The 23785-nt window shown below is 45.6% G+C and overlaps 3 protein-coding genes across 4 annotated transcripts in view; 1 reads left to right on the forward strand and 2 right to left on the reverse strand.

Annotated features, from left to right (window-relative positions):
• Positions 1–1657: 1657 nt before the first annotated feature.
• Positions 1658–10985, reverse strand: OTOP3 (otopetrin 3). 2 transcript variants are annotated; one of them, XM_083598189.1, is made up of 7 exons: positions 9977–10985; positions 8862–9276; positions 8029–8165; positions 6880–6938; positions 5061–5179; positions 2646–3580; positions 1658–1936 (listed from the first exon to the last, which is right to left on the reverse strand). In XM_083598189.1, the coding sequence occupies exons 2-7, from the start codon at positions 9256–9258 to the stop codon at positions 1766–1768; spliced, it is 1818 nt and encodes a 605-aa protein (XP_083454315.1). In that variant the 5' UTR covers positions 9259–9276; positions 9977–10985; the 3' UTR covers positions 1658–1765. The 2 variants fall into 2 exon arrangements, with proteins under 2 accessions (XP_083454315.1, XP_083454314.1); XM_083598188.1 differs by having other exon boundaries at positions 8862–9279; positions 9977–10983.
• Positions 10986–12148: 1163 nt separating this feature from the next.
• USH1G (USH1 protein network component sans) overlaps positions 12149–23785 on the forward strand; it is a 29717-nt gene continuing 18080 nt past the window's right edge. The window contains exons 1-3 of the mRNA XM_083598227.1: positions 12149–12368; positions 19449–19572; positions 23133–23193. The gene's annotated coding sequence lies outside the window, so the exon portion shown is untranslated. The remainder of the gene's footprint in view (positions 12369–19448; positions 19573–23132; positions 23194–23785) is intronic.
• Positions 15092–23785, reverse strand: part of OTOP2 (otopetrin 2) — a 43003-nt gene continuing 34309 nt past the window's right edge. Inside the window, exons 4-8 of the mRNA XM_083598194.1 lie at positions 22908–23044; positions 21897–21955; positions 20919–21037; positions 18476–19371; positions 15092–16933 (exon numbers count right to left, since the gene is read on the reverse strand). Coding sequence (XP_083454320.1) covers positions 16763–16933; positions 18476–19371; positions 20919–21037; positions 21897–21955; positions 22908–23044 — 1382 coding nt within the window. The 3' untranslated portion in view covers positions 15092–16762. The remainder of the gene's footprint in view (positions 16934–18475; positions 19372–20918; positions 21038–21896; positions 21956–22907; positions 23045–23785) is intronic.

Genomic DNA, 23785 nt, shown 5'->3' on the forward strand with positions numbered 1-23785 from the left:
CAAGCCCATACCTTGACCAAGAAATTGCTTGAGAGTGGTTTATTTTGCAGGAGAGTAATAAAACGAGATGTTTACAGTTCCATCTATTAGCCTTCGGCAACAAGAAGGATTTAGATAGTGCTAAAAGATGAATTGATTGCAACGCCAGGAGCAGCTTTTAATCCTTTATATAATGGATCACCAGGCTGAGCCAAGACCTATTATAATTTAGTGGCAGCTTTTCATTGTGTTCTACTGGCTTTGCTGTGTCCTGAACACGGGTGAAATGCAGATTGCACATGCAATAAACTTTGAACATTTAGCTAGCCATATTAACTGCTTAATGATGTGGCTTTTCAAGGTTCGCCACAGTGCCATCACAATTGCTACAGATCGAATGCAATGTCTTCAAAACTATACATCACATCTGTTCCCAGTTCAGTGTTACTAGATAAATCATGGAAACAGAATTAGACTATTGGCCCATGCTAACTTAAAAAACGTGTGATTGCATTCTGAACACTTTATACTCCTTGTCTTATTCCATCATGTCCTGGGGACGTCCTCTAAACAAGGCTTTCTAGTGGGAATGGGACAACTATTGAGGCTATGTGAGTATCCTGAGGGTCCTTTGTCCCTTTCCACACCCCCTAAAGTCCTATAAATTGTTGTAAACCCCTGACAATAAAAGTTTAATAGCCCAGTGTCAGCAGAGATCAAAACTCAAATCATTCGCTCAAATACAGTAGTTACTTTGAAGGCAATATTGGAAAACTGGTGTTACAGATTTTCTTGCTCCTTTTCTGCTTCATACCAGGTTATGTTTCAGTCTTCCTGAGCATTACTACATGCGCTATATGCCTATTGAAGCAACACGAAGGACAAAACTCCAGAAGCATCTCTGGAACTGCCAGACATGCATCAAATTCAGACATTGTGGTTTGTTAACTCTTTAGATGTGGATGGGTGTTAACACGAGTATTCGCTTACCGTGTCCTTTTCAAAATGCCTCTGGCGACCCGCTTCTCAGTCTCTGAAGGCTGGTTCTTGCACCCCAAAGGATTGACATATTCATGGAAGGTGACGGTTTTGCCCAAGGGATTGTTGGGCCCAGCTCAGTTCCCACATCTTCCAAGTCTTGTGTTTCTCATTAATGGTTGTTTAGCATAATTGTAGGGACGCGGGTGGCACTGTGGGTTAAACCACAGAGCCTAGGACTTGCCAATCAGAAGTTTGATGGTTCGAATCCCTGCGACGGGGTGAGCTCCTGTTGCTCGGTCCCTGCTCCTGCCAACCTAGCAGTTCGAAAGCACGTCAAAGTGCAAGTAGATACATAGGTACCGCTTTGGCGGGAAGGTAAATGGTGTTTACGTGCGCTGCTCTGGTTTGCCAGAAGCGGCTTAGTCATGCTGGCCACATGACCCAGAAGCTGTACGCCGGCTCCCTCGGCCAATAAACCGAGATGAGCACTGGTCACGACTTGACCTTGTGGTCAGGGGTCCCTTTACCTTACTAGCATAATTGTAATTAGAGGTTATAATGTACACAGAATGTGTCAGTTCTATAATAATCTGTTATGGGATGTGCATTCTCCCATGACATAGTAGGCTATGTACCAAGAAGGTTAAATTTACTTTGATTCCCCCACCCCAGTTTCGTAAACTGTTCAAACTGTAGCCACAATTTCCACTTTTTAATGTCATATTCTCATAACAGTCACTGGCTTCCATAAATATTTCAGTGAAGTTTTCACTCTGCTGTCCATGTATGAAGGCTTGAGTTGAGTTCAAGCAGATCGGTACACCTCCAGAAGATCGCCAACGGAATGCATCCTGTAGAACACACCCAAGGGAAGCCCGAAATTGACAATAACAAACCAGGTAGAGTAGCCATAAAATGATTTCTCTATTCCATTCTCGAACACCGGATGCGCTCCAAATGATGGCATGATCCATAACTGAAAAGGGGTGTGAATAGAGCAAAAACCAGAGAATGTTTGTCAGTCGAAGCTCAGGGAAGGGGGACAGTTAATATAGAGATACCTCAAGGTATTTTTTGCCTTTGATTTAGGCCCTCACTTCCTGTTCCTCCTTTTCCAGTGACCTGAAAATCAAAGCAACCTTGGTTCTATGTGCCAGGGTTGTCTCCGGCTGCTAGTGTGATCCCATATACAAAGGTCTATCAATCCTCTTGTTTTCTTGCCCCCCCCCCCCCGCCAAGTACTGTTTTTCCTAGAAAGAGATGCCGGACCTCACCATGAACTTCTCCCTCGTTCTCTTAGAATGGCAATGACGCCCACCTGAGAGGTGCCAGAGCTGAGCTCCAGCTGAAAAAAAAGTGCTGCCCTGACCCTTATATTAAGGATGAGCAAACCGTGTTCTCATGCATTGCAGATTTTAGAAGAGATGTTTCATGGGTGCCCTGGGAGGTACTAACAAGCACAGTGGTGCTCACAGATGGTGTGTTGGCAAACTCTGCCCTAACTAATATTAACTGCTTGTAGCTTTGAGAATTGTCTTTGTCTCAAAGTAAGAGGGAAAAGTGAGGGCTGGTGGCAGTATACCTCAAGTAGAGATGGGAGCTACTCGTGTTCCTGGGCAGGCTTTGGGGCTCTTCACTACAATCCGCACCTCAGTTTTCTATATGCACTGAAGTCAAGCACTTACTATGATGTTGCACATGATCAAGAAGCTAGAGATCTCTTTCAGAGCTTTCCTCTTCCAGTTCAAATGGCTGTAGGTCTGGATGTAGGTCTGTGAAGCTTTGCGGATGTCCTGCCTTCTCTCTGGGTTGCAAACTTTTGGGACACTAGCATGTTCACATTTCTCCCCTTCATTGGGATCTGCCTCCTTGTTGGCTGTGGATGAGACAGGTTCTTGACAGTCAGATGATGCAATCATTTCTTCACTGAGTGGGCTCTGGGTTGAGGTAGAGCCATTCCTGGAATGTTCAGCCTGGCTGCGACCTTCATTTGCCGGCAGTGGCTGTCTATGGAGCCCCTCAATAATGAAGATGTTCTGGGTGATGTGCTGAATGATGAGGCTCACCGAATAGGCTAGGATGATGCTGTTCAACAAATCCGTTGGGTCTGTGGCCACAATGGCCACAATGGAAAAGTAAGAGATGCCGATCTGGCCTAAGGCTGCTCCCATGAGCAATATCACATCGAGGCTTCGTGTTGGGTTTTTTAGCGTGTCCAGCTCCCTCTCTTCTAAGCCATGGGTGATGGTTCCAATTAAGGCTCCTAGTGTCATCACAGGCAACAAAACGATGTAGTAGGAATAATAGAGAATGAATGCTTGATGGCTCGGGGAGGAGCTGGTGGCTTGGACCTGATACATCATGAAAATGCAGATGCCAGCGATCACTGCGAAGATGCCCAGCAGCGGCCCGAAAATGACCCCATGGGGTTTGAATCTGGGCTTGGCACAAGTACTATGGTGCTGAGCTATGCGCCGGCCCACGTTCTTCCACATGACATAAAGCATGGAGCAGCAGATCAGGCAGTATTCCGTGTTGAAGGGGTACAGCAAAATATAGCCATTCTGGAAGACCTTGCAGCCTGTTTTGTTGGAGCACCTGCAGGAGCTGGTCCCATTGCCTGGAATAAGATGGGGAGAATTAGAAGACTTCTATGAAGTTTGCACATGAAAAGGTGCTGGAATCAAATGCTGATACTCAACCTGCATGGGGCATTACTGTCTTAACCCATCAGTATTGGCACACATTTCTTTTTGAAAGGCACATGACTTTATTTCTGTTCTTGGCTCCTTGTGAATTACGCCTGATTGCAGCTCTGTGTGTTTTTTGATCTTGTCTGTTTAATATTGGCATTTTAAGTTATCAGGACAGGCACAGACCAAGTAATCCAGTGATTAGACTACAGTTTGTCACATTACAAGGAAACTGGACATATCTGGAGCCACCAATCACGGTACTACTGTTGGACCATTCTCCCCTCTCTCCTACTTATCGAGGTACAGGACTGGAACTCTAAATTCTGCAATACAGTTGGGAAAGGAGGCATCAGATTGACTGGGTTTCTATTGAAGTGATGGACGTAAGGCAGGAGTTGATAATGCAGGTGAGCTGTGTACAGGTGAGCTGCATGCAAGCTGCCGGCCAGCCCTGTAGAGCCTCCTTTTATTGAGACAAATATGCAAACCAAGCAGATACATTTTGGGCTGTGACCTTTACACATCTTCCGGTCCTGAGATCGTGGGGTGGTACAAAGGTATTTTGGCACCTGTTTCCACCGCGTCATTTTCCCCTTGCACAGTGTATGACGAAGGAGACAAAAGGTCTCAGAAACAAAGGTTACAGACAGGACACCACAGACTACTGAGACCGCAAAAGGTTAGACAGAGGCAACCATGTTCAGACAGCCGTGGCTTTGTCTGTGAGGGGTGTATGTGCTCCGCACCCCAAGGTCACACGTGCAGGCAGGCTGAGGCTGCCTGCGGGTGGGGAGTGTGCTCCCTCCGGACCCCACTCCCCACTCCGCGATCATCCCTACATTCTATTCCTCATATAGGTCTACAACAGGCATGGCCAAACTTGGCCCTCCAGCTGTTTTGGAACTACAACTACCATCATCCCTAGCTAACAGGACCAGTGGTCAGGGATGATGGGAATTGTAGTCCCAAAACAGCTGGAGGGCCAAGTTTGGCCATCACTGGTCTACAAGAAGCAGGACCTCTCCACCCCCAAAATGGTTTTGCATATAGAAAACCATTTGTATTGTCATATTCGTGTTCTGCTTTTGGGCTTGGCTATGTTGAAAACAGGATGCTGGACTATAAATGATCCATCAGGGCTCACTTAATTTCAGTGAGCAAATAACCCACTCTGCTTTCCAATCACCTAAGCTATCAATAGAGTTCATAACCTAAGTTAGCATCTTATTGCATGTGATGTCTTCACAATCACAGTTTTTCTGTGTGGAAATGTGCAAAGCTTTCTGCTCACCTGGCATGTTCCCCATTTTCCTACTCTACCCTTTTTAAGAAGATGAAGAATGTATCTTGTTTTTGGATCTCTTGCCCACTTTAAAATAAAATAAAATAGATAATGAACCTTGCCTTCATATCTCTGCATGGTATTGTTTTGTTCTGATTCAATTTCCTTGTGAACTGAGTCATCGGTCACTGCTAAGAGCCACAGCAAGAGGTTAATGGCTAAGGTCAGCATTAGCCCACATCTGTCAAAAAAGAAACACATATTTATAGTCTTTTGACATCGGTCTTTTATTAATGAAGCTGTATTCTACCTGTTCTCACAGTACTGGTATTCAGTTCTCTTGTTGGTAACTGAATGGGGAACTTGACTGACCTTTCCGTGTTTGAGTTAACATAGCAAAGTTAAGGGCTCATCCACACTCTCGCTTGTCCCATGCCCAGATAGCACAGGTCCAATGGATTTTGGCTTTTCCCAGGAAAACCCGCTCTCTATGGCTGAATCGGAGCAAACTTCAATCTGTGGAAAGACCAATTGATGTTTTCTCTGATTCAGTGGTAAAGAGCAGAGTTTACCTGGGGAAAATTGGCAGGACAAACGGCTGTGTGAAAGTCCTTAGTTGTGTGGCTAACGCAATCCAGCTCCATGATCCTGTTCCAGTTGTGGAGTCTGGCATCGGGAGCAGAGATCAGCACCCTGAGGGCTTCCTCTTTCATTAATGAAAAAGGTTCCTACCTAGCCTGCAAAGCTGCAGAATAAACTTTGAATGTAAAAGGTGTTTGTGAGTGAGAGAATGAGTAGGCGAGGGAGAGGAGGGCTATCCCAAGAGAAACAACCTAAACACCTTAATGCCATTTCCTTGAATCAACTTCTGATCATAAAACTTCAGTAAATACAGTTTGGGCTGCAGACAACTAAGTTCTACTCAACATAAAGGTAAAGGGACCCCTGACCATTAGGTCCAGTCGTGACCGACTCTGGGTTACGGCGCTCATCTCACTTTATTGGCTGAGGGAGCTGGCGTACAGCTTCCGGGTCATGTGGCCAGCATGACTAAGCCGCTTCTGGAGAACCAGAGCAGCGCACGGAAACGCCGTTTACCTTCCCACCGGAGGGGTACCTATTTATCTATTTGCACTTTTACTTGCTTTCAAACTGCTAGGTTGGCAGGAGCAGGGACCGAGCAACGGGAGCTCACCCCGTTGCAGGGATTCGAACCGCCAAGCTTCTGATCAGCAAGTCCTAGGCTCTGTGGTTTAACCCACAGCGCCACCCACGTCCCCCTACTCAACGTAGACCCATTGAAATGACCAACCCTTAGTTATGCCTGTTAACTGCTGTGGGTCTACCCTTAGTAGGGCAACAACTGGATGCAATCTTATATAACTAGTGTTAGATTCTGCATAGCAAAAGCCTGTTGGATCAGGCCAGTGACCTATTTGGTCCAGCACTCTATTCTCACAAGGGCCAGCCAGAAGCTTATTGAATACCAGTTGCCCCAAAGCAGGACTTGAGTGTCAGTCTCCCCACTTGCGATTCCCGGCAACTGGTATTCAGAGGCCTACTCTAATGGTAGAGGTAGAATACAGCCATTGCGGCTAGTGGCCACTTATTGTCCACGAATTGGTCTAATCCTCTTTTGAAACCATCTCAGTTGGTGGCCATTGCTACCAAAAGGAGCAAATCCCATAGTTTAGCTATGTGTTGTGTGACAAAGTACTTAATTTTGTTAAGGGTGGGGAATTGGTGGCCCTATGAGATGCTGTTCTCTCAACTCACATCATCCCTGACCATTGGCCTTGTTGGCTGTTGGTGCTGATGAGAGTTGGGGCCATAACACCTGATAGGCCACAGGTTCTTTGCCTCTGTTATGAAGTGAGCCCCCACTGCTCCCGTTTCACCATTACGATTTGTAAAGGTTTCATGCTGCTTCTGTTTTCCTACCTGGTGAAGTTGTGGTGAACCTGGGTGCAGTCCTTTGCATGGCACCATATAAAGTAAGTCTGAAATCAATGCAGAGAGGAAAATTAGTGTTGCAGCAAGAATGAAAACAGTTTTGTACAGATAGCCAACATGTAAAAACCACTTAAAGGCTTTCTTACAATCAAGCAGTATATACCGTATTTTTCCATCCCCATGTATAAGACGCCCCCTACTTTGGGGGACTCCAAATTAAGTAAAACACCCCTCAGCACTACCCATGTATAAGATGAGCCCCAATTTTTAACCTAATTTTTTGGTTAAAAAAACCTAGTCATAAACAGAAAAATACAGTAAATCTTGTTAGATAAATTAAGCATGTTGCTTGTATTTTTGTACAGGTAATTGGGGCACAATACTTTCCTTGCCCTGGGCACTGGCAATTCAAGCTATGCCACTGGGAGGGAGTGGGCCATTTGTTCTGTGTTCGGCTACAGATACTTGAATGTAACCTTGTTAGCATTTGAACATCTCCTGAGATGTAACCAAATTCTACACTATGGGTCCTGAGATCTAGGAGCAAGTTTTTGTCTATATGTGGATAATTTTCGAACTGCTCCAATTTTTGTCTGTTACTTAGAAGTACCAAGCAATGTCAGGTACAAGGCTGCTAGTACTTAATATAAAACTGCAGTTTTGAAGGGCACTTTTGTGGTTTTCCCTTCCCTCCCTGTGTGTTGTAACTTTGCAACTTTGTGTTTTGCCTGTCTGCCCTCTTCCCACTTTGGAAGTCTCCTGTTTGCTGCAGCAGATAAAATGTGAAAGGGACTAGATGGAAATGGGAGAAATGGCAGCGGGTTTCCCCCCCGCTCCTGCAAATCTGAAGGTCTGGGAGAAAACTCAGGAGTTGAAGGCAAGCAAACCTCTGTGTGTGTGTGTGTGTGTGTGTGTTTGTGTGTGTGTGTGTGTGTGTGTGTGCGCGCACACACGCACACACGCACACACACACACACACACACACACACACACACACACACACAACTCTTAGAATGGCAGCATATAATATCATTGTGTTTATACAATAATGTGTATATATACTTTTGATACCAATGATAAAAGTGAGCTCTTTTGTTAGCGAAGAGGCTGGGCTGTAGCAAAAGCAGGAGCTAATACCTGAATGCAGATGAAGAGGATTCCTATGGATGGGAACAAAAGGGCCACCTGGGATTTACACTGAATATGGATAATGTTGTACCCAATCCGGAACATGTGCAGGAGGACACTGCAAGCACCAAACAGGATTAGAGAACCTGTATGAACACACAAACCAACCATGTTTTGTTAAGAGCAATCTAATAAGAACAGTCAACCTGCGAGGTGGGGGTCCTGTTTCAGCCTGAGCACCGCATTCCCTTCTGGGCAACCAGTGGTGGGTGGGGGACCGAGGCAAAAGTGGGTGGAGCATTGAACGCAGATTTTACCTTTGTACAGGTAGCTGCTTTCTATACACATAATTCCTCTCCCTTGCTTGTCGAGTTAGGAGGTAGACATGAGCAGAGTTAAAGGATGCATTGCAGCCAGGAAAAAACCACTTGTAGTGTGTGACCTGGGGAGAGTTCCAAGGGCCAGACAGAAGGACAGGGAGGGCCACATTTGGCTTTGAACCTGAGATCTCCCACCCCTGGTATTAAATAAAAGCACCTTTAAAAAAACCAAGCACAGTGCAAAAGGGAATGCACCAACAAGGTGTGCGAATGTCCCCAGAGTTTGTAGTATGTGTCTTTTTTTTAATCTGTACTTCTTAGGCTGCCTAAAAACAATTAGTGAACCATCTCTTCTAGAGCTTCCATAGCCCACCATTAAGGTTTTCCCCAAGATGTGAAAACAGGTACTTGGGCCTATTAACCAGCTAGGTGCCCCAGGAGCTATGCTTGGATCCTGGTATGCGAAGTACTCTAGAACTGACACATTGTCAGGACATTGGAGATGGTGGCAGCACTGCTTACCTTTAACCCACATGGGCCCTGCATGGGCATCCCGGTACAAGATAGCGTGTGGCTTCCTCCTGGTGAACAATAAATAGCTTGCCATCCAGCCTAAGGCCAGGACCTTGAGGATGGAGAGGAAGATCCAGACGTCTTCCAGCGTAATGACCACCTTGTTGAAAATCATGCTGCAGATGAAGGCACTGCCCAGGAACACCACGTTCATGGCCATCAGTCCTGAGAAAAGCCGCCCAGCCTTCTGGGCCTGCTTGTCGCGGAGGAGCAAGGAAGAGCAATGGCGGTGTAGCCACGACTTCTCGTAGTTGATCTTCCAGCCCTCTGGGTTGGGGGAAGCAGTCTCATCTTCTCCACCTTCCTGGGGATGGTGTCTCTGATGCGCTGTTGCTTTGATATCCATGGCTGGATGATGCTTTGGCTGCTGGGTAGGAAGAGTTTGCTTTTAAACCACCTAGACATTTAACAAAGGTTGGGTCATTGACACCATAAGTGCAGGACCAAGAGGTGGTTGTTGGACTAGACTTGACCAAGTCTTTACTCCAAAGGAAGCTGCAGATGCTAGTGGGATAGGTTCGGGGTGCTTCGTATGAAACTGTCTAACGCTAAGATCAGCCGTCTACCTCCCTCGGCATTGTCTATACCAGATGTGGGAAACCTCTTTGATCCTGAGAACTATTTCCTCAGGGGCAACCTTAGAACTACCGTACTTCCTCAGAGGCAATCTTCTAGATTATGATTTGCAGGCACAGCTTTTCTTATTCTTTGTGACTATGAAAGGTAAATGAATTCTATCCTCTGTGAAATCTCTCCCCCCCTGGTTTCCTGTTTCTCTTAAACCCCAAATCCTTAAAAACAAATTAGAATTGGTCATTTAACATGCTGCCATTATTTTCCGACTTAAACACACCATGACGGGTTTTATCGGTTTAATGTGTCCTCATTGGAAACCGTCCAATTATATTTCAAAAGGAATGTTTAAAATGCATCCATCTTCTTGTCACCAAGCCCCCAGAGCCACAATGTTTCTGGGATCCCTGATCAACCCTAAATCAAATCCCCAGCGAAGAAGGGAAGATCTAGAAAATGCAGTTTAAGGAGTGTGACTTCACACTTCTTACCTCGCACTTGATCACTGGCAGCTTCAGCAGGAAAACTGGAATAGTGGGAAACTGTCTTATCCTACATCTTCCAGGGAAACATAACTAGAAACAAGTAGTAGTAGTAGTAAAAGGCATTCCCTCTCCGGGGCTGTGAAGCCCTTTCCTCTCAGAAGGACTGAGAAATAGTCACAGGCAAGCCTAGCTGCCAATAAAAAGTGTAGTTTGCATTGATTTTTTCCCCTTGTTTACTTTGGGGATAGTCGTGTCATTATATTAATTACCAGGCTGAGAGGTTCATTAGAGCTGGAGAGTCCAACCAATGGGATCCAGCCACCCTCATGTACACCTGCCTGGTCAGCTCACGTCAACAGTTTAAGTCTGCAGCACAGTATGTGCCGAGTGCAAAACCACAGAGCTCCATGACTAATGCCGCCGAGGCTGCAATTTGAGAGGAATCCAGGGTGCGAGAAATGGGCCCGTTCTAGGCTAACTGGATCGCCTGAAGTTTAATCGCTGCGGACTGCTACATGATCTGAATTTCTGGCCCATGTTCTTCAGAGGTTCAGAAGCTCTCCCTTTGTCATCTTGGACTCTTGTTTATTTTCTGTACAGTGGTACCTCGGGTTACATACGCTTCAGGTTACAGACTCTGCTAACCCAGAAATAGTACCTCGGGTTAAGAACTTTGCTTCAGGATGAGAACAGAAATCGTGCTCCGGCGGCACGGCAGCAGCGGGAGGCCCCATTAGCTAAAGTGGTGCTTCAGGTTAAGAACAGTTTCAGGTTAAGAATGGACCTCTGGAACAAATTAAGTACTTAACCCAAGGTACCACTGTAATCCCTTTGAGGAAAGGTTGCTTGACCAGAACAATGGAAGATTTGCAATTAGATTAAGGAAGGTATCACCATAAGACATGGCTATTGGCAAAGATGGAGCAAGGATCAATCAGGGTTTGATTTCTTGACATGCATTGGGACAGGAGGGGAAGGAGGCAGTGGTAGGTGCTCTCCCAATGTCCTAGCAGAGCGTCCTTGTTATGAAGGCTGAAGCTCCATCTGCAGTATGCATTTTAAGCAGTATTGTAGGCCAGGGAATGGCTGGGCACCGCAGAGGGGTGGCTGGATACTGATAAGTGGGCGTTGGGAGCAGGGGAGTTGGAGGCTGGTTTGGAAGAAGGGATCCATGACCTGGGGGGAATCTGTAACAGCCAGGAGATGTTGGGAGTCAGAGGCAGGAGAAGCGGCAGGATAGGGGAGTAAAGATCAGGTGCAGGAGGTGGGAGAGGGAGGTCAGGCTGCTGTAGAGTCAAGGCCTTCCACACCTCCTGCCCCCAATGTCTGCTGCTCCACTGTCTCCCAGGACCAGAGCAGGATTGAAAAGGGAGAAGCTGAAGGTTACATGCGGGTGGAGTCTTTGCCTGCTTGCACACAGCAATTTGTCAATAAACAATCAGGTCATAGGAAGTTTATGTAAAGCATCAAGATTTGTTCAAGCGGGTTGCATAGATGCTATCGTATTACAGAATATAATACGCATAGGACACTCCAGTATGCATCGCTTCAAGCTGCTCTCACCCACAGATAAATGCCCCAATGATGTTTTGTCAATGAAATCACCTTTTCTGTGGTGGGTTTTTGTCTGTTTGCAGAAAACTCCCCCCCCCCCAGTTCTTAGAATCAATAGTCTGCAGCTTTGGAGGTGATTTGGGTGGTGACCAGGGGCGGAGCTTTGTCAGCGATGGTTATCTGGTTAGGTCCCTAAATACATTTATGTTTGTGTTTATTTTCTTTAAGCACTAAGTGAAAGTCGTTTTGTTTAACCAAGTTTTAGCATGAGCAGGGGGAAGCTACAGAGAAGCAGCAGAGGGCCTTCTGGGTAGTGGCACCCTCCCTGTGGAATGCCCTTCCATCAGATGACAAGGAGATGAGTAACTATATAACCTTTAGAAGACATCTGAAGACTGCCCCATATAGGGAAACTTTTTAGGGTTTAACGTTTTATTTTGTTTTTATATGTGTTGGAAGCCTCCCAGAGTGACTGGGGCAACCTGGTCAGATGGGCGGGATACAAATACTATTGTTGTTGTTGTTGTTTGTTGTTATTAGTACTAGTATTATTGCATTTGAGGAGGACACAGGACAGCACCAGAGAGGGGTGTGACTTGGGAATGGGAGGGTTTGAGGGCTACATGTGGTCCTTGGGTCTGAGATTCCTCACCCATGTTTTAGCAGTTTTAGTTTGACTGGATTTTGCTATATTACGACACTACCGCTTATGCTCTCCTTTGTAATTCTGTTAATATTGTCTTTATTTGATAGCAACATTGTTTTAAAAAATGGTTTCAAAAGCCACGTTGGGGACCAAAGAGACTCCAGCCCAGGAGCTGCCTGGTTCAAGCCTCGTTCAAAGGTAAGTCCTGGCAGACACTGTTAGGTAGCAGAAATCGGCGACATCTTTGAGACACCCCCCCCCCAAACATGGTCATATTGCTAAGGGTGGCACACAGCACAGTGGTGAGCATTTGCCTCTCATTTTCCCAAGCACGCTGGCCTTCTTGCACCTGTTTGCTGGGCAATTGCAACTGCAAGACCCCTGAGGCTGCTGCATCTTCTTCTGCGACTGAAACATAAAGCAAACGCACACATGCTGCACCCTCTCAGAGTGAAGAACTTGGGGAAGACAGCTTGTGCAGTTCTTATGTTGTCTAACAACGCTGACACATCATGAGCAGCTAAAGTATGAGAGCTTTCTTATCATTGCCCATTAACAAGATTAGAGCCATTGTTAAGTAATTAGACAGTGAAAAGTCTTGGCTTTTGTGTTGGCCTTGGTTCAGTCACCAACGACTAATGAGGCCGCTTAACACACCTGCTGCATTTACAACACGCCAACTTTTCTGCAGGGCTGGCCTGAAGCAGAACAACAAATGTCACTCCCCACACCGACCCCAAAAGTTAGGTACCCAAGACTGGCTAAGTTATTTTGGCATCTGAGGCAAAAAAAGTTCAAACGTACCTCTCTCTGGCAGTATACATATAACAATGCAGTTAAACTTCTTACAATTTGTTGTCCTTTTGTGGCAATCCAAAATTAGGGACCTGAGAGCCACCTCATGTTACCTAATGGTAGAGCTGGTCGTGTGGGACCTTTCTGTAAGCATAAATGTAGAGTGGTACCTCGGGTTAAAAACTTAATTCGTTCTGGAGGTCTGTTCTTAACCTGAAACTGTTCTTAACCTGGGGTACCACTTACTAATGGGGCCTCCCGCTGCCACTGCGCAATTTCTGTTCTCATCCTGAGGTAAAGTTCTTAACCCGAGGTACTATTTCTGGGTTAGCGGAGTCTGTAACCTGAAGTGTATGTAACCCGAGGTACCACTGTATTTGTGTTTGTGTAGACATGAGCTGCTCCCCTGCCAGCTCCTAGGCCCCCACTCATTTGCCCATAAACTGAGGCAGGAATGAATACACCTTGGTTACAGCTTCATACCAATGGGTGGGCATTAAATTAGCTGCTGCTGGCACCACTAAATATCTCACAACTTGCAAAGCCCAAATGCGACATGTTAGCCCAAATGAAAAGGTGTTGTGAATGCTTCTGAAATAATACCACCCAAGTGTGCCTGTGGATAGCAGTGTGCCACAAAGGAACTATTTGAGATGCTCTTCTTAGGTAAAATTCATGGCAGGGCAAAGGGAAATGGCCTGTCTGTTGGATCTTGAAAAATTTATAGGCTGAGAGCAGCCCTGAAATGTACACAGAACACTACTAGCAGCTACACAAGGGCAGCCTCTGCAAACATGATGCCACTCTCCGGAGGTTTTGGACTAGAATTGACTGCTCTTGCTGGCACTAGTGGGGGTTTTTTGGTCAAAAACATCTGGAAGGCACCAGGTTGGCAAACACTGCGCTAGCGCCTCCTGCAAACAAAATGGCACGTAAGGACCATCAGCAAACAGTGTGTTTAACTGTGTCCTTTAAAAACCACCTGCTTAGTTCTTTTTCTAAACTCTTACTCCCCATCTTTCCATTGAAACTCTCACTATGAGGTAAACAATAGATATTTGTAAAAATGCTTGATTTAAAAAAAGACTTCAGAGATCAAAAGAAGACAGCCAATAAAAATTACACAGTAACTGGGCAGGTAGAATTCAGGAGGTGAAAGAGACCAATCTTCGCAAGCTGAGAGAGGGCCGCAAGGCATGAGGCTACGCAGGCCTCCCTCAGAAGGAAATTCCAAAATCTAGGTGAAACTCTACAGAATGCTCTCTCCTGCATGCCAGCCAAATGCAACTCGGTTGTCTCTTTACAGATGCTTGAGGGAAGCAGGGGTTAACTTCAGAAAACAAAATCGGGTTTCATTGTCTATTTGAAAATATAACCAAGATTTAGATAATGAACTACGGTTCACACTGCCCATGGCTATGTATGTCTGCAGGGGCCAGGGGCGTAGCATGGGACAGGGCAAAGGGACCATGGCCCTGGGCATGGATTTTTGAGGGGCTGCGAAGCTGTTTTGGTGATTTCTTCTCAGCAGCCTCAATGCCCTATCCTAGGGTGTGTTCACATTAGCACCTTAAAGTGCAGTGAAGGTGCTTTCCCCTTGATAGGACGGGATGCCTTTAACCTGTGCAAGACTGTTCACACCTTGACTAAAGGCGAATTAGGAGTGGCTTAATGGTTCCAATCAGTGTGAAACTGGTTTGAGAAACAATGCATTAAACAACGGGCTCTCATAATGAAGTACAGGATCCATATGCATGATGGGTAATGTAGTGTGAACATGGATTAAAATCCCAGCACTCCAAACAAAGTGAGTGCACATTAAACGGGAATGTGAACACAGCCCCACATAGCCCCATATCTGAAACCTAAGAGAGGTTTTGGAGGGCATGTAAATCCCTACCTTACTTCCATTAACTTATGCTGACTCTTAGGATTCTAGCTAAAATATTTTTACTACTGCACAAAAATGTTTCTTTCCCCCAACTGTATCCATGGAAATGTAGACTCCAAACTTCTAAATGACTTTAAGTATCTGACACAGTAAATAAGCTCAAACCCCAACCCAACCTTCTCCCTCTGCATTGATCCTTAAGGCATATCAAAAGAAGAGAATAAACTCACCCAAATCAAACATGATTTTCATTTATTTGTACATTTTAGATTTTTCAGCACCCGCCCTCCATGTTTTAAGCAGCAAAAGACATTTCTTTCCATTGTGAATACAGTTTCATGGTTTTTTTAAAATCCTGGCAGTGCATGTAGGTGTGTACCTAGTAAATCTGGATCTACAAACATTTGGGGGGAATGGAATCAGCTGACGGAACCATCACCTCTACTCTCCATCTTAATGTTGCAGCTGTGGCTTCCAGTGGAAGAACGTCACTAAACCATGGCATAGATTTAGATGGGCTAAATTTTAACGACAAGTGTACGAGTGTCTATCTAGGCTGCTTACATGTTGACAGTCATTCAAAATTCATGGGGGCGGGGATGCTTGAATAACAACCGAAAAAGAGCAGGGATATTCTAACTGAATGAGCCTCAAGACTTTCCATTGAAAGAATATTCCCTGTATAGTGTCTATGAAGGATTTGTAACATATATGATGGCCCTAGCCAATATGGAAGAGCATCTTGAGCAGGTTAGGCTTTCCAAAGCTTTGCATTGGATTTAAACAGCCTTCCAAAACCCGATGCACTCCAGATGTCTTGGACTACAATTCCCACCAGCCCCATCCAGACTAGACAATGGCAAGGGGTGATGGGAATAGTAGTAAAAAATAAAATAAATCCAGAGGCCTCTAGGTTTGGAAGGCTGGACTAAAAGCTGATGATGGTGGAAAAGCCATCAAATCCCACCGTATGTAGGACACATTTGCAGACACCTCACCCAATAATTTTCAGTCAACTTTGAAGGCCAAGCAAGGGTAACAACGAACACCCCGCTTCCTACAACATCTGAGCTGAGGAAGAGGCTCTGACCTTTTTGGGCATGCCTGCACTTTAGGCGCTGCCATTGTATTGAGTTCAATGGTGATTGCCTCAATGCCCCTATTCACTCATATATGTTTGTGTGTGTGCTACCAGAATGAAAATCAATAAATATTTTTTCATATAAAAATAGACTCGTTAAAAAAATTATTAAGCTACCTTTAAAAACTAACATATCTCAATACCCTTTTGAAAGCACAACCCTACACTCTGGCACGCTGCAGGCCCTGATTCAGGACAGCAAGTAAGTTTCACTGAAACCTCTGGGACTTCAGCCTTATACTTATCGTGTGAGTTCCAACAGGGTCATACTCCCCAAGGCCGTTAATAACCGCTGGATTTAGTCTCCGTGGAGGGGGGACAACAGGAACCTACAAAGGCATCCAAACGACTGCGGAGTGTTTAACTGGCTTTAACATTCACTTGATTCTTCTTTCAAACTGACCTTCCCTAGACTGGTTGACTGAACAGGCCTTAAAGTGACCAGGAATTAGCCTCAGGCTACAAACAGTCCATGTCAGCATTTTGTGGTGGGGGGGGGTGGGGGGAGAAAAGTAATCAAAGATGAACAACCCTTAGTAGGATGAAGAAAAGGAGGCACTTAAATAGAACGACAAAACACACACGGGAAAACAAAGAAACAAACAAAATCCCTAGGGTACATGTGGGCTATTGCCAGCCCACCAATCACCAGGGTCTGACATCAAAGTGAAACTCAACCTCCCCCCCCCCCAATTAAGTGCATCATCCAGTCCTGGGAGGGGCATGATAACGTAGGTCCTTATAAGAAACTCTTCATTGTTCCGATTAAGACATGATGTAGACTTCCAGTAGGCTGGCCACTGCATGCATTCTGTAGAAGATGCCAAATGGCAAGCAGATGTCCACAATGGCAGCCCACATGGGATAACCGTAGAACGCGAGCTCTGTTTTGTTGTCAAACTGTGGCCGGGCTCCAAATGCTGGCATGACCCAGAGCTGTTTGGGGAAAGGAAGAAAAAAAAAAACCACACAAGAACATTAGGAATCTGTAAGCACCCTCTGTATTAAAGGTAAAGGGACCCCTGACCATTAGGTCCAGTGGTGACCGACTCTGGGGTTGCGGCACTCATCTCGCTTTATTGGCTGAGGGAGCCGGCGTACAGCTTCTGGGTCATGTGGCCAGCGTGACTAAGCTCCTTCTGGTGAACCAGAGCAGCACACGGAAACGCCGTTTACCTTCCTTCCGGAGCGGTACCTATTTATCTACTTGCACTTTGATGTGCTTTTGAACTGCTAGGTTGGCAGGAGCAGGGACCAAGCAACGGGAGCTCACCCCGTCGTGGGAATTCGAACCACCGACCTTCTGATCGGCAAGTCCTAAGCTCTATGGTTTAACCCACAGCACCACCCACATCCCACCCTCTGTATTACATAGTTTTATATCAGCAAGCTATAAAGGGCGGAAACTAGGCTTTTCAAGAGACCTGGAGCTCACTTCTCAATAGTTTTTAAAAATAACAGCACAGGAGATGATGCCGTCATGCCATGCATTTCTCCCACTCTGTGGGTTCATCCACATTTCCTTTTGTGCTGTGTTTTCTACTGTAGGCACAGATCTAGGATTTCCAGGCCCACGTCTGAGCACTTGTTTTGGTCCTACTGTTTGCCCGGGGAGACCCGGGTTTTACCACTGAATCGGAGCAAACATTTGCTTGGATTCAGCAGAAAAATATGCCGGTTTTCCAGGGGAAAGCAGTGGAAGGAGGTAAAACAGCTTGGAAATTCTGGATCTGGAAAGTCTGGACTTTAGCCTAGAAAGCATGGCAAAGAAGGAAGTGTGGGTGAGCCCTGTATAGAAAAAAAAATACAGTGTAATATACCATATTTTTCCTTCTATAAGATGCCTCCATGTATAAGACACCCCTATTTGGGGGGGGGCTCAGATTTAAGAAAATGGGGGAGATGGCCCCGTATAGAAGACGCCCCCTAATTTTTGACATTATTTTTTAGGGAAAAACCCTAGTCTTATACACGGAAAAATACAGTACGTTTTGTTAGCACCAGTGGCGTAGCGTGGGGGGTGCAGGGGGGGCCGGCCGCACCGGGCGCAACATCTGGGGGTTAGGGCAAATCCACGGGTTAGGGGGCGCAAATCCACGGGTTAGGGGGCGCAAATTACTTGCCTTGCCCCGGGTGCTGACAACCCACGCTACGCCACTGGTTAGCACAGAGAGAGAGAGAGCGAGAGAGAGAGAGAGAGAGAGAGAAAGCACACTGTTACTAGAGTTCCATGTCTCTTGTTAACACCTAGTTCTATCAGAGACTCCACTACACACCCTACAGCTACATCTTTTGTCACACATGAAAATGTGTTGGTGTAATTAACATGACCGCAACTGGTTATAAAAGAAAATACTCAAGTTGTACATCTACATTCCCCCCTTGCCTCAGAGCAGGAGTTCCTTGCATGCTTTGCTGCTAGGTATTTCCCCCCTAAGGAATAAGAAATTTTCCAAATTAATTAGCTGATTTACTTACAATGGCATTCCCCAAGAGCAGGAACACTGAGATCTCCTTCAGGAATCTTCTTCTCCAGTTCATTTTCTTGGAGGCCTTAAGGGACCGCCTCGCTTCAGAAGTCTGAATGGCTAACCCTGGCAGTGCGCTGGGTGGCAGAGCACTCAAACTCTCGGGAACACGGAGCGAAACTGCATTCATATTGACAAAAGTGAGCCCATAGATATCCTTCTGCTGAGGGTCAACTTTGTCTTCCTCTTCTGGGGGTTGCCGGTGCAGGCCTTCAATGATGAAAATGTTTTGGAAAGTGGGTTGAGCAAGCATCAGCAGGGAATAGCTCAAGTTGAGGGCATTTATGGTGTCCCTTGGTGAACTGGCCACTGTGGCCACAATAGAGTAATAGGAAATGGCATATTGCCCCAAGGCTGCACCCATCAATAACGCTACATCCAAAGTTCTGGTTGGGTTCTTGTGATGGTCCATGTCCCTCTTGTCAAATCTATAAACGATGGAGCCTGCGATGCAGATGGCGGACATCAGGCTCAGGCAAACGATGTTGAAGCCGAAATACATAGTGAGCACCTGGTCGGTCCTCTTAGAGTCTTCCTTTGAATTTACCTGAATCTCATACACAATCAGGACCGCTATGCCCGTCACAAGGACCAAGAACCCCACGATGGTGCCCAAAAAATAAGTCCTTCTGAAAAGCTTGAACTTCAGTTGGTGGATATGGTTGTCATGGGGGTCAATGAGGCGGCCAACGTTCTTCCACATGACGTAGACCATGGCGGAAGCGAAGAGGCTGTACTCGATATTGAAGGGGTACAACCAGTAATAGCCATTCTGGAAGATCTTGCAGAGTTGGCTTTTGCAGGCACAGTTTTCTGTTTGCGAGGCCGCCCTCATCATTAACAGAGCTGCAACAAAGAGAAAACAAGCTTGTTAGGGGCTACTTACTGCTCTGTGAAAGGTTTTTGTTCTTTAAACAAAATAGGACTCTGAGAAGAAACGAGCCAAAGATTGCAATATCTATGAATTTTGTTGGAATGGGATTGAAATGAGAGCTGCCACTTCAGAGCCATCTCCATGATTCTTCAAGCCCTCTCAAAACTCTACAGGTGCTTTGTGCATTGCATTTATATCTTGCTTTTCCTCTGTGGTGGTCAAAATGATACACACAGATGTCCCCTCTCCCAACAACTCTGAAACTAGTTAGGCTAAGAGGTAGGGGAAGGGGCAGGAGTGTGTGTGTGTGTGTGTGTGTGTGTGATTATTTTGGGTTTCTTTGGATGTTATCCTCAAAGAGGGAGACTGAGAGGGGCCCTTAGGTTCACTCACACAAGCCCATGCTCTCCCTCCCAACCCCTTCTTACAGGAGCTAAATGAGAGACTGAATGGCCGACTACCCTTTTAGAAACAGTTTATTTTCTTGGCGGCTGGGGAGATTTCTTGTTCAAATAACAGCAGGCCTCCTTTGTTGGTGATTCACTTCTCATACTTTCCAGAATGGAGTAGGAAGACCAGGGAAGGGATGGGAGCATGTGAGGCCGAGGCCTGTTCCTGATGTCTTCCCAGGAAGAATCTTTTAGTTTGTGAGTTGTGGTGCAGAAGGGGGACAATAATCTATGTAAAGGTAAAGGTAAAGGTAAAGGGACCCCTGACCATTAGATCCAGTTGTGACCGACTCTGGGGTTGCGGCGCTCATCTCGCTTTATTGGCCGAGTGAGCCGGCGTACAGCTTCCGGGTCATGTGGCCAGCATGACTAAGCCGCTTCTGGCAAACCAGAGCAGCGCACAGAAACGCCGTTTACCTTTCCACCAGAGCGGTACCTATTTATTTACTTGAACTTTGACGTGCTTTCGAACTGCTAGGTTGGCAGGAGCAGGGACCGAGCAACAGGAGCTCACCCCCTCGCAGGGATTCGAATAATCTATGTAGCACTTCACAAAACAAAGAAACACCACCACTACCCAACTAATTTTTCTTGGCCTTGGAATGTTCAGGAGATAGGGCAGATATGGGCTGGTTAAGAAGTGGGGACTCTAATTTCAACCTTACTCCATGGAAGTTTCCACTGAAGTCTGCTTTTGGGTAAACTGCTCTTTAATATAAGCAAAAGTAAAATAAAATTGTAAAACAATCCACTATGAAACTGCTGCTCTGTAGGGCTGTCCACTGCACTGTAGGCATGTCCACACATTAACATTCGACAAGTGTATAATCTGTGTACATAAGGAGCTGAGCTGTACATCTGTAGAATTATTCACATATTAACATTCAACCGGGTATGCAGTCCATGTACAACGAGTTGTGCAAATCTACAAGTATACATTGCTTCATGCAACCACTTGTACATGTGCAGAGACAGCTTGTACCTGAGTTCAGTGTAATGTGTGAGTGAGTAAGCCTTGTGAGTTTTAATCTCAGTTATTCTAAATGGATCGCCTTGCTTGAGCCACTTACCCATTCTGTGTGTAACATTTGCAACTGGGTTCTTTGATTCAGCCTTATGCACTGACTCATCTGTTACAGCTGCCATCCACACTGCTAGGTTGGTGGTCAACGTGAGCATCAAGCCACATCTGTAGGAAGAGAAAGCGTGGAACCATGGAGTTAAACTCTGTTCATTACAGGATTATACACCATGACAATAAATGCAAGAGGTGGGATTTTGGAGCACTGAGAAAAAGCTCAATATAAAAATTCTAAGCTGCTGTTGTTGCTGTTAGCTATTTCCACCAGGAGGGCTAAGACCAACAACAGCAACAGGCAGAGAGAGGAGATCTTCCATCATGTAGTTATCCTCTGGAACAAAATCAATAAATTCCTTCCAGCAGCACCTTAGAGACCAACTACCGTAAGTTTGTTATTGGTATGAGCTTTCGTGTGCATGCACACTTCTTAGTTGGTCTCTAAGGTGCTACTGGAAGGAATTATTTTATTTTATTTTGTTTCGACTACAGCAGACCAGCATGGCTACCTACTTGTAACTTATCCTCTGGAGCAGGAACTTGCAGAAGACACCCACCATTAGGTAGAGCAAGACAGCCACTTCAGGCAACAATTCTGGGATTCATGAGAAGGCAGCAAGTTGTTATTTACTTATTATGATTGTATATTTACTGCCAGGGAGGGGGAGAGATACTTGTGGGGTTTTCTGACGCAGTTCCCAGAATAACTTGGCTGGTCTCGAGAGGATGATATCATTTGCTGTTCTACCTCAAGCAGCAACATGTCTTGGGCTGGCCTTTTCAAAGAGCCCTTTAAGACGGAACAGGACCCTGCATTTTGTTGCAGATCCCCTCCTTGTCTTTCATGACTGATGATGATGTTATGGCTAGCATGTTGGGATTCGGCCCTCTGTTCAGCCAGCCTAGGCTGAGGCTTAATAAAATGACAAAGCAGCATGGACAGACTCAGTTAGGTGGCCTGGATATTTACCTGGTAAGATTCAGATGCTTGTGGATGCAGTCTTGGGCAGACATCCAGAGGAAGACAGTCTAGAACAGGGAAGAAGTATATTTAAAATGACATTCCAAAGTAGGTAGGGAATGAAGTGCAGGGAATGAATGGAAGAGGCAAAAAAAGAGAGCAAAGAAATTTGATGTCACATTTACTCTTCTTATCCTATTTAGTAACTTCTGTCCCTTCACCCAGCTTATAGAGGAAATATTCCTTCCACTTCTAAGCGATGCAAACTCGCCAACTCCCAAGGATCACTTTGGGGCCTTAAAGGCATGGCTAGTCTTACTAATATCCTTGCCCTTCCAATATAAAATGGCTGTAGGATTCATTTCCCACCCAGCTGTTTCTATACATCATTCCTGTAGAAGAGTGTTAAACTAATGAAGCAGGATGCTGCGTGGACAGCCAAGTATAAATCCACCACTAATGCACAATTGCTGAATCTGTGACATGTTGCAGAATACACTCAGATCTCCCCTCCCCCCCAAAAAAACCCATAGTTTGGAAGTGTCCTGGATCTAATTAGTGACAGATTCTCCTGCGCCCATTAGAATGTTTTCTACAGGAATGTTAACCTTTCCAGGTCTAAAAGTAATCCAAAAGATAGACAAGAGGCTCTCCAAGTATATTAACCAGGCAGCTGTGAGGCCACACAAAAAGGAAACGGTGGCATAATTTTATCCACTCTCCTCCTAGCAGACAAGGTCCTAACTAAGAACAGTCTCCAGTAAACACAAGCACAGCTAACGAGGCTAAAGAACTTGCCACCACCCATTCCTTTTGCTTCCTCATCTCAGCTAAGGTTGCTGCATGTGCTGGGTTCAGTGAATCAGTCACAGCAAGATCTGAACTCCCATCTTCCCTAAGCCTTAGCCATGCTGGCTGGAGCTGATGGGATTTGGGGTCCAACAACATCTGGAGAGTCCCAGGCTGGCTTCTCCCACCATAGACCATCTCCTATGTACCCAAAAGAAGAGTCCAACTCACCTGAGTGATCACAAACACACCCTGTACCACTGGAAACATTATTCTGATGGGTGACAGGCACTTATAGTAGCTGGAATAATATCCGGTCTTAAAAGCATCCATTACCAGCGAGAGGACTGCAAACAAGACCAAGCCTCCTGTTTTGGAAAAAAAATGCAATCACATACTGTGCACATCAGATTCCTAGACTCCTATAGTTCCTCTATTTTGTCTTTTTACCCACAGCCATGGATCCTTTATGCCAGCAGCCCACATAAAGTAACAACAATGGAATTTCATGCACAAGGTACCAGTCTGCTGAAACAGGAGTCTTATTGGGTTATTTTTGTTTTTATAAAATGTGTGTGTGTGTGTGTGTGTGTGTGTGTGTGTGTGTGTGTGTGTGTGTGTTGCCTCAAGCAAATCAAGTCCAAACTCAATGTCAGGGTGCAGAATCTGTCTCAGTAAATGGAGCTCCAACTCTTCCAAGTCCTTGATTACACAGGGGTACTCAGAGCTGGCTCCAGATTTCTGCTGGGCCCCTTTGGCAAAAGATCTGCTCTGCGCCATTTTCTGTTTGACAGGCAGACAAGACATCTGAGCCTCCCCAGTAATATTATGTCACTTGCTTGCTTCTGTAATTCTTAAATCCACCCTCCTTAATGCTCTCCAAAGCAATGAAGGATAAGTGGTTGGGGGGGGTGTATGTTAGGGATTGTACTGGATCAACGGCTTTGCTTTGAAAACTCATGAACCTGGGTTAGATGCTCCAGATCCTGGCATCACCTCTGGCTGCCACACCAAATGTGACATAACTTTTTACCTAGCTTTCTTCTTGGACACTGAAGGTATTTCCCGCTTATGGCTCTCAACAGAACAGCAAGTCTCGCAGAACTTAG

This window comes from Podarcis filfolensis, assembly GCF_964270895.1.
Source record: "Podarcis filfolensis genome assembly, chromosome: 2".
Taxonomy (NCBI): domain Eukaryota; kingdom Metazoa; phylum Chordata; class Lepidosauria; order Squamata; family Lacertidae; genus Podarcis; species Podarcis filfolensis.